A 16613-nucleotide genomic window follows, 5' to 3' on the forward strand; every position below is an offset into this window, starting at 1 on the left:
CCCGGAAACAGCCCCACCGGCGGGGGCGGCGGCGTGCGGTGCGTGCGGCGGGGGCGACGGCGTGCAGCGCGGCGTGAGCTCGGGCAGGAGGTGCCAACGGCGCAGAGCGGCGGCCGACGACCAGATCCGCTCCCCTCCCCTCCGGATCCGGCCTCCCCGGCGTGGGAGGCTGGCCCCCGAACCATCGGCGGTGGGAGGGCGGCGGGGAGCGGCAGTGGCGTGGCGGCGGGGAACAGCAGTGGCATGGCGGCGGGGAGCGGCACTGGCGAGGAGGCCGAGCGCCGGCGCGGGCATGGAGGCAGGGGGTGCGTCCGTCCGGCGGGGTGCGAACGCGCACGGCGCAGGCGTGCAGTCCGGTTCCAGCCGAGCCTTCGACGGCGATGAGGAGTGGGCGAGTGGCGGCTGGGCGCGGCGGCCGTGGCTCGCCGGTGCGGGCGCGAGCGGCCAGGCCTCGACGGCTGGGCAACCGGGATGCCGCCGTGGTGGCTAGGTGGGGAGCGGCGGCTGGGCAATGGGAGCGCAGGCGGGTGGCACCGGAGCCAGAGCGGCAACGTTTCCACCGTTGGCGCAGGCCCAGATGGTTGTGCTAAGGGAGCTGGCAGCGGTGGGTCGTCTTCCTCGTTGCCGGTCAGCATCCTCACCCTTTTTGGAGCTCCTCCCCTTCGTTATGGGGAGTTTTAGACTGGATTGAGGCGGCAGCTTGTCAGCGGGGGAAGCTCAGGCTGCTGAAGCAATGCCATCCAATCCCAGGTTCTCCTTCGGCCAGATCTGGTGAGGAGGCCAGCAAGTGGTGGAACGGAGAGGTCCTAGGCCAGTTCTTAGGGATGGTGGTTCAATGAAGCCGGCCGATGGAGGGGCGTCGGTCAGGTGTGGTGGAAGCCATGTGCCGCCGATGTTCAGATGGCGGATTCGGATTGGGTGACGTACCATGGTGGTAGAGGGTGCCGAGCGAAAGCTTAGCCCAATTCTTTGGGCCAATAGTGACTTCGTCTTCGGGCGTAGTAACCCTCTTGAGGGCACTGTTGAGGTATCCCTCCTCCCTCGGCAAGGAGCTCTGGGTGAAAACCTTGTCCAGTCTTTGGATGGATGACAGCGGTGTCTTTTGGCGTCGTGACCCTCGTGAGGGTGTTATTTTAGAGTCTTCGTGTCGTAGTGGTGTCGTTAGCTCAGTGGCGATCGGTCTCGCATAGCGATGGCTAGTTCGGTGCTTGGCTTTCCTCTCTGTAGTGTGTGTTTGGACGGTTGGCACATGGTTCGGGGTGTGTGCTCTGGTGCACATCCTTCCTCGACAGCCAGCTGTCGACGTAAAACTTTTTTTTTAACTTTTTCTTCCTATCTTAATTATATTGAATGACCTCCTTCGGTCATTCCAGAAAAAAAAAAAGAAGATTCTTTCAGACTAAAACTAAGAAAAAACAGAAAAAAATAACAGAGGAGCTTGACGCTGGGCATGAATTACTGACACGACTGACTCGGAGATGAAATTGAAATCGATTTCGTTAAGCCTAAAATCCATACGGAACTCACAAGAAACCAATGCCGACCTGCTGATGCATTTCAGGTGCAAAGAGAGTAGGGAGAAGGGGGGGAGGAGGGATTCATGTACGCCGGCGTCAGCGGCCGCCGCCGTCCATCTGCTCATTTTCCTAATCTATGGATACCGGGACACTCTAGAGATGGCTGATAATCTTCTGCTAATCTAGTGCTCTGAGCTGTTCATGCATATTACAGTTCATCTCCTTCCCAGCAACGGGAGAAATCAAGAACCAACTAAGCTCTGCCTAGCTCGGGCGGCGAGCTCGGAGCTCGACGCCGGCGGATGGCGGCGATCGAGAGCCTGGGGTTTGATTGATCCATCGGCATCGTGGCGCGGACGTCGGCGCCCCCACCGAAGCAACGCCGCTGGCGGTGACGATGACGTCCTCCTGGTGCTGCTGCTCCTGTTCGCCATCGCCACGCCAGCCAGCATCCCCAGCCCCGCGGATGCGAGAATGACAAGATGGTGCAGAGCTGCGGGAGGCTGGGGCCGAGGCCATGACAGAAAGTCGCCATCGCACGCGAGGCCGAGGTCGCCATGCTGTGCGCCGGCGCCGCTGGAGACTGGGTTGCGGCCTTGCGGGATGGAGAGAGCGCGAGGGGCAAGGATGGAATTTCGCGTAGGATAGCAGGTGGAGATGAACTAGAGCATCAAATAAAAAGGATGTTTTCGGTTTGTGCTGATAGCGATAAATAAAAAGAAACAGAGGGAGTAACATGCAAGAAATTAGTTAATGTTCCCTCCAGAAATGAAAATATTTTAACCATTAAACATGATGACGCAGTGAGGCACAACGGAAGCTTAGCACAACTCATCAGGAGACAAAAAATCAACAAATTAAGCGCATAAAATGATTCATAAACAAGTATCAGTATGTTCACTAAAGATTTGTATGCGTTCATGCATGTGCTATGCACTAAGCATGATCATAATTTATGAACTCCTGACACGACGCCAGCCAGATCAGCAGAAAATGAAACAAATTAAGGGGATTGCAGCTACACCATTAAACACAACTTGAAAAAAAACCTTCAAGTAGAAAATATACAAGAAAAGGTTTGGCAGTGCTGAATCGGTGAAGCCTACGTAATGAATTTGCACATTTCTTACACAGATAAGAAACCAACAACTAGTGCACACGATCGAATCACACACATTTCTCACTGAATTTTTTTGTACCAGTATGAACTTAACAGGTTATCTGCAGGTTGCACATTTGCCTAGTGCCAATGCTTGCAAACCACTCGGCACACGCAAATTTCATCACAAGTTGTAGGCCATTGCAGAATTTGATATAGACTGACCAATCGATCAAGAAGTGTATTCGTATCGTTAACAGAAGACTCAGAATCAGTGTTCCAACAGGGCGGAGGAGAGGATGGCAGGAAAGCTATAAAGACAAACAACTCAACTGAACCACTTGAGAAACCACATGTACTTACTAATTAAGGTGAATGCTGTAAAATGATGTAGGAGGATTCGAAGTTAGCATATCACATCAGGAAAGAAAATTTTAAGGAAACCAAAATACTCCATAATGAGTAGGCAACAACCTTGCAAAGAGAGCAGAGTAGCAGATAAAAACAGAGCAAAACCAATTAAAACCCAAACGATGGAACGCACAACGCAGCATCATTCGGCGCTGAAAATGTCTTCAAAGATTTCATTTCAAGCCGAACCACACAAAGTAGTAGGACATGCATGTCGTCACAGCACATTACTCATCATCCTGTCCTAATCAGAGAAGAAAACCGCAGCCGCAGCAGCAGGGGTGAAAAAAATGGAGACGATTGACTCACGCACTGTCTTTCGCCGTAAGCGGCGGCGGAGGCGATCTGTTTGGAGCCGGAGGCGAGGGCGACCGCAGCGGCCAGGTTGACGATGCTGGCTGGGCCTGCATGGGATCGATCAGTCGTTGCGGCCGCCGCCTAGGTAGTCGTAGGCGAGCTTGATCGCTAGGACGGCCACTCCCGCACTGAGGACCAGCACGCCGCCGACCCAGACCCATGTCGGTATCGGTGTAGTAGTCGCAGTCGAGGGAGGCGTGGTCGGGGTCGGGGTCACGGTGGCGCGTGGAAGTGGAGGCGGAGGCCTCACCGTGGCCGTCGGTATCGGCGGCGGCGTTGGGCTCGCTCTGGTGGTGGTGGGCGTCGGGGAAGGAGGCGGTGGCGTTGCTGTCGACGGTGGCGGTGGCGACGCGGGTGAAGGCGGAGGCGTTGCTATCGACGGTGGCGGCGGCGACGCGGGAGGAAGAGGACGAGGCGGCCTCGCGATGGTCGGCGGCGTGGGGGGAGCTGGGTCGGAGTCGAAGTACTCGGGCTCGCAATCGCAAGCCAGCACCGGCCCGATGCAGGGCTTCATCCACTTCCCCTCGTCGTCGTCGTCGACCGCCGCTGCCGCTGCCGCCGCTGCGAGAGCCCATGACGAGTGTGCCCACGCCGCGAAGTGGGCGGACCTGTCGCTCTGGAGCTGAGGAAGGATCGGGCCGACGCAGTGGTCGGCGGAGGAGGAGGCGTCGTCGTGGGTGCCGGTGGTGTCGAAGTAACCATGGAGCCCGTAAACCGACTCGAACTCGACGAGTTGCTCCCTCTTGATCTTCCCGAGCACCTCGCACCCCTGGGCCGCGAGCCTGGCGCTGGCGATGCTCTGCAAATGTGCAACCTCAATGTCGCCCGGACCCGGAGGAAGGACCGAGCTGCCGCGGTGATCGGCGGAGGAGGCGGACGATGAAGAGAAGTCGGCGTCGACATGGAAGGTGAAGGTCTCGAACGGGATAGAAGCGCCAAGGAGGTGCTCCCTCCAGCACTCCTTGGCAAGCTCTGCTCTACACCAAGATCAAGGGGAGAGTTAGCTTTATAGGGATTGGGTATACAAAATCAAGTCAACAACTCTTATTGCCCACTCCACTAGCCTCGGGGGTAGGCCTTGATAGAACCCACGGTGAGCGGAACATGTCGATCGCTCGACACACACACCCGCTCAATCCACTGAGGCCTCGGGGTAGTCCTGAACAGGGCCCATTACATGTGAGGTGCAGGGGTAGCTCGCGACGCACCCCTCCGAATCCATACAGGGGACATGGTTCACCACTCCTTCCCAATGGTAGGACCTACATGTCGGTGTATGGTGCGAAACGGTCAATAAGCTGGACCCTAATGGACACGTGATAATCAACCACGCCCCTGGTTTTCCACGTCCATGTCAAGGTAGGCTACGTCGTCAGAGGTGATGTGTTGCAAGTACAAGAGTCGACGCCTTGCCTTGAGGAGTTTAAATGCAAATTTTAACGTAAAGCTTGCCAACTTGTATTTTTATAATTTCAAATAGGTCATATGAATTTAGATGAAGTCAAACTTTAAATCAAAATTTTAGAGCTCGAGACGATCTACAAACTTTGTGGTTAACAACTTTTTCATTTAAGATCTTTAGGAGTCAAATGACCTCTGATGAAGACAAGCTTTATACAAAAGTTGTATATCTAAATGAGATCTACAATTGTGTTGTTTATCATTTTCTTTTTCATTTAAAATTATTTAAAGTGTCAAATAAGCATTACTATTTTTTTTAAAATTAACACCGGCTAGAAGGATCTTAATGCAAAAAAAAACATTTAAGACCCTTCTCGCCCTCTATAAGGGTGTAGATCTGTAAATTTCCAAAACAAAGAATTATATTTTGTAAGTATTTTAGTAAGAAAAATTCTTTCCCCAAGGATGAGAAACAGGCCAAGGCGCAAACGACCTGTTTGGTTGGAGGGAGTTGGTGATGGGGAATGGGAGTTTATGATATCTGGGAGTTTAAGTCTGTAGTTTGGTTGGAAGACTTGAGAATTCGAGGGGGTTTGGGATGGGGAATTAAAAGGTCGAATTCCCACCAATATCTTACCTGGTAAGGCATGTTAATTCGTGAGACTTGGAGGGAATTCGACGTGAAACCAAACAAGGAATAAGGACTAAAAATGTAACTCTCATAACCAATCCCACCATCAAGTTCCTTCTTAAAACTCCCATTCCTCTTTCCTTCTCTTGCCTAACAGGCCGAAAGGAATTAGGAAGGACCACCAACTCCTTACGCAAGAAAATAAGCGGCCCGCGAGTTGGATGCTTTCCAAGCCCGCATCCATGGCTCTCCTTCTGTCTCTCTCTCTCTCTCCCCTCCCTCTCATAACCAAACCACCGCCGCGTCCCACTCCCAACTCCCAAGTCCCACCACCACCACTCGCCGGCGGGATGAGGAGCTGCCGTCCCCCTCCACCCGCTTCGCCACCACGGCACCACTGCTCCGCCGCGACAGTCGCTGCCCGCCATCGCTGCGGTGGGAGCGGCGGCGGCGGAGGCAACCCCGACGCTGATCGACTTCGCCAAGCCGCCAGATCTGGAGTTCTGGACTCCACGGCGCCTTCGCAGATGCGGGAATAGGGCTCCGCCACTCGATGAACCTGCTGCGGCCACGAACACGACGACGAGCTCGCTGGCCTCGGCGGCTGGCGTCCTACAGGAGCACATCGCCCCGGGCTACTTCCCGGGTTCCCCTGCTCCGAGCTCGCCACCGCCCCCACCCCTCGGCTTCCCGGGGCTTCTCCCTCAACCTCAACCTCGCCGGCTCCGAGCGGGTCCCGTTCGCCATCCACCACGTCAGGCTCCCTGAGCTCTACAAACGACGGGTGCACGGCCTCCACGGCTTCGTTCCTGCCACCGCGCGCTCTCCCACGGCTTGCATCATCGCCACTGCCACCACCAACAGCACATCACCGCCGCCTCCGTGTCCGTGGTGCGCATCATGATCCGCGAGGCCATCGACCACTATGGCTTCGTGGCGCTGGCCATGCGCGTCAAGTTCGCCGAGCTCGATAGGTTGCCGAACATGACGGTGTTCCCGCTGGACGACCAGGCCATCTTCGTCGGCGAAGGCCACGACGACTACGTCTCGGCGCGCGGTCCGCTTCCACGTCGTTCCCGGGCACCGCCTCACCCACGCCGACATCCAGCAGGGCGTTGGGAGCATCGTGCCGTTCGAGCGCCACCACCTCTGCCGCCGCGGTTGCTCCTGATTTGCGGCATCTGGCGCGGCAGCTTCGGCGGAGCTACTCGCGCGCCGCTGGTCGTCCAAGGCCGCCACGGCCTCCCCGACATCCCGCCGTTACTGGATACCCGGCACGGGCGGGGAGAGGCGGAGGCTGCCGAGGCGCAACATGCTCTGCTCCACCTTGACGCGGCGCTGCGCCCGAGGAGGCGACAGGGCGTGGAAGGACCACGTCGACGTCGCTGGCGAGGGCTACGCCGTGGATCGGACCCCGCCACGGCCATGCTAGCTGCTCAGGATAGCCCACATTTGGCTCCTCTACCGGCGGGCCAAGTCTGCCACAACCCACAATTGGCCATCGTCGATCCTCGTCCGGCGCGCCGGCGGACCTTCCTTGGCGTGCACCCTCGCCGGCTGTGCCACCCACGCGCGTACTACGACGGTGGCTGGGTCTTCATCGCCTTCGGCCACACGCCCACTCCCTGGCTGGACTACGCGCTCCTCAACGGCGAGCCCAACTTGGGAATGGCCTTGGTGGCCGCGACCCTCTCTTCGCCGCCATCAACTACTCTGCACCCATGTCCTCTCCTCTCCTATCCGCCCAAGACGTCCGCGATCAGGGTGTTGGAGATGGTGCTTGGAACGAGCTGGAATCGCTGGGTGGGCTGATGCTGTTCCTGTTCGTCGCTGCAGATCGTACAATGCGGACGACTTTCCGGCCACCGAGTTCAACGTGGCCGTCGGCAAGTGGTTGTCAGCGGTCAAGTTCTTGCCGGAGCAAGTCCCGTCGAACTACTCACCGCCGGCGTGGCTTCTACCCCGTTATGTTCGTTTGATCGATCGTCCTGGTAGAGGTATTCTTGCTGTCAACTTGTTCAAGATGTGCTTTAAGATTGCAATTGCAGTTTCAGTTTCAATCCTCTTGCTGCCAAAGATAATGCAATTACAGTTTAGTCCAAATTTGATGTCATAATCGTGGATTGGTACAGTTGCTACAAATCTGGATATTAATTTCTCCCTTTTCTAGCACAAAATGTTTCAAGTCAGAATTATGAATGTGTGTGATCTGATGGATTGTAACAATGCATGCCGTTCATCATATGTTTGCAGTGATTTGTTTTCCTGATAGAAGCATGTTTTGCATCAAATGGATTTGCAGATTTTACGTGGTTTGTTCCAGCGGTAACTCGATTAGAATTTGGCAGTTAGGTAACAACGACATTGATGTATCAATTGCGGATTCTATACCATGCAGACTGCAGCTTTGACAAACAAAACGTGAAAAGCACTAAAAAGACTAACACGGGTCTCAAATCCTTACCCAATCAAGCTAATTTCGCACAAATTCGGTACCATGCTAATTTCGGCGAGGGAAGGGGAGGATCATCTGCGTGCAAAATTGCAGGCTTAATTAGCACGAACAGGGCAGTTAAGGTGGAAGCTGGAAAGCTTACTACATTCGGGTCCACATTTCTCTGCATAATTCAGGAGTAGTTAACATCCCAACAAACTCGAGCATTGATCCAGAAAAATAAGCAACCTGCAAATTCGATGTGAATCAAGCCAATTGCACATAATTGTCGCCGAGGATCACTGCAAAATTGTAAAATTAGCATCAAGTGAGGAAGCTCACCGAGGATCAACCTGCAAAATTGTAAAATTAGTGTCAAGTGAGGAAGCTTTTGGTGATAGGGCTTACCACATTTGGGCCCAATTTTCTCTGCATATTTGGGAAAGAATAAACGGCCCAATTATAGACCGAAGGTGAGCTCCAAACATAACAGATTGGGCCAGCTCGGCCTTCTCTACTCGGAAAAAGTACACCAAAGGTCCCCCAATTTGTCATTGAGTTACAAAATCGTCCCCCAACCGCAAAATGAGATATATTACATTCCTCAACTTACAAAACCGTTTACTTTAGGTCATTTGTTAGTTTTGACCCCGGTTTTATCCGACATGGCAGCTGAGTCAGCGTGAGACTCACGTGGGCCCCACATGTCAGTGTGGCCACGTCATTACCTTCTATCTCCCCTCTTCTCTCCCTTCCTCCTCCTTTCTCTCTATTGTCTAGGCACGTGTCACGCCCAGAAATTTAGTCCAAATTTCCAAACTATTTTGTGTATTAAATCCCTGTCTAGGCATCAGCCAGGGTACACAAAACGACAAATTAATATACAGATCTAGACGTAAATAAAGCGTAAATACTTATAGAAGAGGCACTTAGTCCTCACATCGAGAAGAAACGGCAGCAGCGGAAAAAGGCGATCCTAGCGGGGCTTCAGCTCCACTCCACAGGTAAAACTCAACTGGGGTCTGAGCCTTGGTTCTCTAACATCGCCTTCAGCTCAGAAGCACGACACTTCTGAAAAAAGGGGGAAAAATAGCAAGGCTGAGTACAACCACCGTACTCAGCAAGCCACACCAATGATGCAGACGTGCAAGGGGATTCAACGGAAGGTTTGTGGCTATTTGCATAAAGGCGGTTGCAAAGCATTTATAGTTGAAAATAGTAAAACAGTTGATTAATTAAGGTAATATTAAAATCTCCATTGAACAACGCTACACCACGTTGAACAGGGCCAACCATCCCACCTGAACTAACCAGTTCATCAAGCCAATTGAGTGTGAGACTAATCACGGTGATTCTGGTCGATCACCCATAACCGCGGGTACGGCTATTTAAATAGTTTTACTCTGGCCAGAGGTGCATAACTGTACCCACAAGACACAATCCACCGGCATGTCACCGTGCTTGGCTTGACACGTCACCATGTCGAGTGATTGTGACAAGACCCTTCATATAACCCCCTCTGACCAATCGCACCACACCTCAGGTTTCACCCCCGCCCCCGTAGGCAACGGGCAGCCTCCCTCGTGCCATGGTGAATTCGGAAGCAGCAAAGGCCGTCCCAGGGCCCATCCATACTCCATCACGCCCACCCTAGCCTAGGAACGTCAGCCAGAGGAAAGCTATACTACAGATCAAGCAGTTACCCATTCCCGCTTGTGGCAAGCCCTGTATGTCTTCCAGTGCATCCAGCGAACCGACCCTTAATTGCCATGGGTGCGACTTGCAAAACCATGCACCCAATGCCCACCATAGAGTCGTATTTTAGTTGGGTAATTACGACCAATGAAGCATGGCCGGATGTCTCGAGCACGCAGCTCGTTCTGATACTAAGAGTCTAATAATGTGATTATCCCATTGTGTGAGCTAGTGGTAATTAAGCATGGCTAAGCATATAATTCTAGCAAGATCAACATAAGTGTCACAAGCTAGATAAATTAACACCCAAGGTTGACAAAGGACAGATGTCAAGTAAACATGGCACAAGCGAGCAGATAGGTAATCCCTATTCCCATGTAATTAGCAAAACATGCATACTTAGTTGCAAACGATAAAACATTTATAAATTGGGATCAACATGTTCAAGGGGAAGTGTGTGACTTGCCTTGCTTCTTCAAACAATCTTCTGAACTCTTTTCCTCGCGACCGCGGACTTCCGAAACGGCGAAATCTACGCGCTAGCACGCAAAACGAGGAAAAACTCTAACAAAAACCAAAGAAACAATACATAAAAAGTAAACAAACATGTAGAGCTCAATTTAGAGTTCGTATGAATTAGATATGAATTTTAGAAAGTTTTGAGACATTTAATGAATTTCTAGAATTATTAACCGAATTTATTGCGCAATTATAACCATTCATGACGTCACCGAGGGGAATAGGTGGCGCCAACAAGCGGGCCCCACCTATCGGTGGCTCAAGGGAGGCGGGTGCGCGGTGGACTGGGTCCACGCGCGCACCGGCCCGCGGGCGCACCACGTGGGAGCCACGTGGTGGCCACGGCGGACGGGGAGGGCGAGGTGGCGCCACGAGGGTACCGAAGCGGGGCGGCACCAGGGGGTCACGTGGACGGCCAGGATCGGCCGGGGCGACCGATCGGCGGCCACGGGCACGGTGCGGCAAGGGGACCGGGCGGCCACGGCGACTGGCGACAAGACTCGCCAACTGACCGGCTGAGGAGCGGCGGTGTGCGGCCCGGTGGTCACCGACAACGACCACCGGCGTGGCGGCACGCACGGAAATGCGGTGGAGAGGGAGAGGGGAAAGGATAGGGGTGCTCACCGAGGGCGGAGACGGCGAAGCGGCAACAGGGAGCGTCCAGCGGCGGGGAGAGGCGGAGGGAGGCGGCGGAGCTCCGTCGATGGGCGGCGCTTGGGGAGGAGCAGACAGCGGCGGCTGCACCAAGGGAGGGGAGGAGGGGGTTAGGGAAGAAAGGGGCGGCAGCATTACCGGTCGGAGAGAAAAAAGAGAGAGGGAAGGGCTCACCAGCGCACGGGAACACGGACGAACGGCAGGTTTTCCGACGACGAGGAGGTGGTGGCCGAGGTGCGGGAGAGCACGTCGAACGTGCCCGAGGCGACAACGCGGCCGGGCGAGGTCCCTCTCACCGGCGAGGAGCGGCTGGAGCACGGTAGAAGATGGTGAAGCTCGGGTCGGTGGTGAGGAAGCGGTCCTGATGGCGATTGGAGGAGGAGGAGGGGTGGACGGGCTGCGCACGGTGACTGCGGTGCCGAGGAAGGCGACGGCGCAGCGCGAGGTGGACCGGAGATGCGGCGCGACACGGCTGGAGGCGACAATGGCGACGGTGGCTCTGCTCCGCGGTGGATGTGGTGTTTCGAGCGCGGGAGACGACGGCCGAGTGGTGGCCGAGGCGCGGCGTGGAGCGGCGGAGCCGATGGCGGTGGCGACACAGCGCGGCGGCGGCGGGAGCGACGGCTAGAGGCGGCCGATGCTCGCCGGAGAGCGGCGGCGCACGGGAGCAGCGTGGGGAGAGCAAGAGAGGGCGCGGCGAGCTCGTGGGTTTGGGGAAAATGGGAGAGGGGGCTCTGGGGAGCATTTTTATAGTGCGGGGAGCTCGGGATCGTGACCGGAGGGGGCGGAATCGGCCGGCGACGTGGGGGCGCCGACGTGGCCTGGGAGGGGCGGTTTGGCGTCAGTTTTGGATGGGAGAAGTGGGGGATTTGGTGGAGGGTGAGGGCGGCATCTCGGCCCGCGCGAGAGAGGGCGCGAGGAGGCGCGGAAATGGCGACGGCATGGGCGGTTTTGACTTAGGGAGTGGGCGATATGGCTGCCATGGAGGAGGGCTGGAGGTTGGAGGTGGCCCTGACATGTGGGGCCCACATGTCAGCTGGAGTGAGAGAGAGGAGGCCGTGGGGGGTTATGTGGACTTGAGGGGAAGGGGCCAAGCCGGGCCGAGGCAAGGAGGCTGGCCAAGATGGAGAGAGGAGGGGAAGGGGGAAGGGAGCGGGCCGAGCGGGGAGGGAAAGGGATTTTGGGCCGGGAGCGGCCCAAAGGGAAAATGGAATTTTTAATTTCTTTCCAATTTGTTTTAATTGATTTTATGAACTTTGTAAAGTTAAAATTATTTCTTGAGCTCCGAAAATTTCACGGGAAATTCCAGAGAGTTCGTTAGGGCACAAAGAATATTACAAAATATTCACGGCCATGATTTTTAAAGGAAAATTTTAATTCTCCCATTATTTCACTTGACTAAATTGCTTTAATATTTATTTAATTTCTAGAAAATGCATTATTAATTAATTTTTAATCCCGAACGAAAATCGGGGCGTTACAGCAGGGCGGCCAACGGATGGGGACGAGGCCGGCGACGGGCGACGCGAGGCCTCTCCACCTCCTCCGCCGAGGACATCGCCATCGCCCTCCACTTATTCCCAACGCCACCGCCGCCGCCACCACGACGCCCATGCTACCGCCGCCTCATCCACCTACCTCTCCGACGCCGCCGCACATCTACCGCCTCCCCCCTCACCAAGAGCCTGGAAATTGAGGTCGCCGTCAAGAAGCCCACCGCTTCATCACCTCCGATAGCAGCGCCGCGGTGAGGCAAGCCGGAGGCCGCTCCACCTAGCGAAGGAGGCGATAGAGGGAGCAAGGGGCCCACGTTTTTGGATCTTGGGGATGGAGTCGGTGAAAGAGCAGCGGTCCACTTCGTCGTCGACCTCGCCGCCGGCATCGAGCTGTTCTCCCTGCCACTCGTGGTTCCGCCAGGACGTGAGCCGGCCGCCAACGCCCTCCTCTGCGCGCCCACGCCTGTGGCCTCCGCAACCGCCACGGTCGCCGATACCCGACGCCCTCTTCCGCATACCCATGCCTGCGGCCTCTGCAACCGTCACGACGCCCGTTGCCGGCCTCCTCCCAATCCGCTGGCCGCCCTACCAGACAAGAGAGAGAGAGAGAGAGGAGGAAGGGAGAGAAGAGGGGAGATAGAAGGTGATGACGTGACCACCCTAACATGTGGGGCCCATGTGAGTCCACGTTGACTCAGCTGTCACGTCGGATAAAATCGGAGTCAAAACCACCAAAGACCTAAAGTAAACGGTTTTGTAAGTTGAGAGATGTAATATATCTGGTTTTACAGTTGGGGGACGATTTTATAACTCAATGACAAGTTGAGGGACCTTCGGTGCACTTTTTCCTCTCTACTCTATCTGCTCCTTGCAATCTTCTGCTTATTATTCGCTGTACTTTTAGCTGTAGTTGGTGTAGCTGTAACTAGTTTTTTCGTGCGTTTTGCGTGGTGTGCGATCCGAGCGCGCGTGTTCGTGGAATCGTGTGGTGTTCCAGCGCCACGATCAGGACGTGTGGGAATAATTGGGATGGCACACCTAACACCTTCTATTCGATCTATTATATCTATCGCAAATTCTGATCAATGAAGAAGAACCTTGCCGTTTCATATATCACCATCTTGTGTTGCTGATACTGTATATTCACCATATCACCTTGCATGCGTTTGATATTTTTTTTTTTCACGAACGCGCAAAAGTATGGTACGTCAATATATTAGAAGAAAAAGAATTTTGTCACACAACACAATCAGCCAGACTGGGTTATGCCCAGGAAAGAGGAAAAAACAAAAACAAAAACTGAAGCTTAGTAACTACTACGGTGACCAACCGTAACTCCAAAGAGCGGGAAGGAATAAAACCATGCTACACTCTCAGTAAAACCCCAAAAGCGGTAACCCCATCTAAAAACCACATATGACCCTCCGAGAAAATGGACTCCAGAATCACTGAGACTGAAGAGAGCGCCGAGTCGAAGACCCTAGAGTTGCGTTCCTTCCATAGCTGCCAAGAGATTAGGAGTACCAGGAAGTCAAAATCAATGCGGAGATGCTTAGACAAGCAGGCCCTGGAGGAAGGCCACCAGTCCTGGAACCAACTGCCACGGGGAGAGAAAGGGTAGCCCAGCCAGGAGGTGATAGCACACGGAGCCAGACCTGCCGAGTGAATACGCAGTCAAGGAGAATGTGGTTTGCTGTCTCAAGCTCTTGAGCGCAAAAGGGGCAGGCTGAGTGGCTATCAATGCCACTTTTTGGAGGAGATCGGCCGTCCAACAGCGCTGCTGAAATGCAAACCAAAGAAAGAACTTGCATTTAGCAGGACCCTTCGCGTGCCAGAGAAGATTAGTACATGCAAAAGAGTGCTGCCCGTAGAAGAACGCCTGGTACGCCGAACGCGCCGAGTAGCGCTGGTCACTCGTCCAACGCCAAACAAGATGATCCCTGGCGCCCGGAGAGAGCTGAATATGATGCACCGCATCCCAAATAAGAAGAAACTAGGAGATGACCGGGACAGTAAGAGTGCCGCGGATATTAGAAACCCAGGAGTCGTTCGCCAGGCCAGAAACAACCGTGCGTGAACCTCGGAGGTGTTGGGGCACGGTGAAGAGAAGATCTAGAGCCAAGGAGGCCACTGAGCGGTCACCGATCCATCGTTCAGACCTGAAGAGCATCGACTCACCATCGCCCGGCACGAAGAAGGTGGACGCCTCGAACATGTCAGAGACGGTCCGCTCGGCTGGGGCTTTCAGGCCATCTCAGTAGGGGTGTCCTGAGCGCTAAAGCCAGAGTCAGCGACCCCTCCGGATATGTTGTAGCGTTCGATAGTAGCGTTCGCCGGATATGTTGTCCATCCACTTGTAATCAGCATGCCAATCAGATTAACCAGCACTACTGCACTAACAGTGCCACTTTCTTGTGGTCGATCTCCTCCGACCCTGCTCCTTCAAGTTGGAACTTAGAGTGGTCACACGTCTGTAAACTCTATCCGGCTGGTACATCATATCACATGTCTGATGAGCACATCTCAAATGTAGAAGAAACAACTGAAGCCCACGCTGCTCAACTAATTAAGGATGAGGCTGCTCCACTGCCAATTGACATGCATGTTCTGATGCGTGCGTGCAGGGAGATCGATCTCCACATCCATATCAATTGTGACAAATTAATTAACATCTAATACAAGAAGGAATCTTTCGTTCCATCCACCAGGGCTTGATTCTTCAGAGCAAATCCGACCAAGAGAATTTTGATTCTTGTGCTCGCTTGCTACGGCAAGGCTCTTGTTAATTTGTTTACTGTGGCACTCTGCACTGTATGCACGCCATATGGATCGATGATCACGAAATGTTCTATTCTCTCGTCTCAAGCCGAATATATATATATATATATATATATATATAGGACACTCATATGGGGCACCATGGTGCCCGGGCACCATGATATCAAATACACAAAATCACTCAAATTTACATATATATATATATATATATATATATATATATATATATATATATATATATATATATATATATATATATATATATATATATATATATATATATATATATATATATATATATATATATATATATATATATATATATATATATAATGTTCTCCCAACTGGAAAAGGGAGGCGTTGGGATGAATTCAGAATTCAGAGCAATAAGAAGAAAAAAACAGTTTCCAAAGCAACAGATCAGAGCAGTTTACATAGGAAAAATGGAGTAGCTATATTTATATGACGCCATATTTTTTATAAAAAATATTTATCATGTATTTACATTGTAAGTCCCTAAATTATATATGTAAATTTAGTGTATTTACAGTGTAAGTTTCAAAATTTACATATGTAAGTTTTAAAATTATATAGTAATTATATGTGTAAGTGGGGTGTAACTACACTGTAAATTTGTATAAATGTATAATTGCAACAACAAATAAAGTTGTTTAGCACACCTAAATGTACGCATGCACGAATCATATGGAAATCAAACGGTCAAATCTGACTGAAATCAAACAAAAAAATGTGTCATCACAAAGGCACAAATCTAGCAAAACCCTAGGAAAAAACTATAGTAGGATGAATTCAGAACAGGAAAAAAAATAGTTTCCATAGCAACAGATCAGAGCAGTTTACATAGGAAAAAATCATAATAGGATGAATTCAGAATAGGGAAAAAAATTTAACCATAGTAGGATAAATTCAGAACAGGGAAAAAAACAAGGAAAAAACAGTCTTGATAGCAACAGATCAGAGCAGTTTACATAGGAAAAAACCATAGTAGGATGAATTCAGAACAGAAAAAATTTTTAACCATATAGTAGGATGAATCCAGATCAGGGGAAAAAAAAACAGTTTCGATAGCAACATATCAGTTTACATAGGAAAAAGGCATACAACACGGAAATTTTTTTAAAAAAAGGGGTGTTGCGAGAATCGAACTCGCGACCTCTCGCACCCGAAGCGAGAATCATACCACTAGACCAAACACCCTTTCTGGAAATAAGTTTATATAAATTTTACTTGTACTATTTACTTTTGCAGCCTATTATTTCTATCGTAATTCCAACGTGAATATCATGGATGCATGTCGCTAGCTAGCTGTGGCTGTGCGTGGGGAGATAATTGAGTTGAAGATGTACAGGAGATCGATCGAAGAGATGATTGATCGATGAGAACCCGTGATGAGAGAGGTATAATTAGTATTTGGAAGGACGCACAGCTCAGAGCTCACGAGACCTAGAAAGCTCATGCGGACCAATTACAGCAAAACACCATATGGATGTATGGATTTTTAATTTGTTCTTGTCATGTACAAGTAGATCGATCATGCTGCATGAATATATATGCATCTATATATGGGATGGCAGAATCGATGCGTACGCCTGCAGAGACG

General features: G+C 52.2%; 1 protein-coding gene and 1 non-coding gene across 6 annotated transcripts; both read right to left on the bottom strand.

Moving 5' to 3' along the window:
- Nucleotides 1-3152: 3152 nt before the first annotated feature.
- Nucleotides 3153-11756, bottom strand: LOC4349579 (uncharacterized). 5 transcript variants are annotated; one of them, XM_015759837.3, is made up of 6 exons: nucleotides 10893-11756; nucleotides 10689-10802; nucleotides 8193-8203; nucleotides 8014-8099; nucleotides 7881-7946; nucleotides 3153-4361 (listed from the first exon to the last, which is right to left on the bottom strand). In XM_015759837.3, the coding sequence occupies exons 5-6, from the start codon at nucleotides 7913-7915 to the stop codon at nucleotides 3446-3448; spliced, it is 951 nt and encodes a 316-aa protein (XP_015615323.1). In that variant the 5' UTR covers nucleotides 7916-7946; nucleotides 8014-8099; nucleotides 8193-8203; nucleotides 10689-10802; nucleotides 10893-11756; the 3' UTR covers nucleotides 3153-3445. The 5 variants fall into 5 exon arrangements, with proteins under 5 accessions (XP_015615323.1, XP_015615322.1, XP_066161547.1 ...); XM_015759836.3 differs by lacking the exon at nucleotides 8193-8203 and having other exon boundaries at nucleotides 7881-8099; XM_066305450.1 differs by having other exon boundaries at nucleotides 7881-10109.
- Nucleotides 11757-16138: 4382 nt separating this feature from the next.
- Nucleotides 16139-16210, bottom strand: TRNAP-CGG (transfer RNA proline (anticodon CGG)). Its single transcript has one exon. It is a non-coding gene; the product is annotated as a tRNA-Pro (tRNA).
- Nucleotides 16211-16613: the final 403 nt, after the last annotated feature.

This window comes from Oryza sativa, chromosome 11 (assembly GCF_034140825.1).
Source record: "Oryza sativa Japonica Group chromosome 11, ASM3414082v1".
NCBI classification, from domain to species: domain Eukaryota; kingdom Viridiplantae; phylum Streptophyta; class Magnoliopsida; order Poales; family Poaceae; genus Oryza; species Oryza sativa.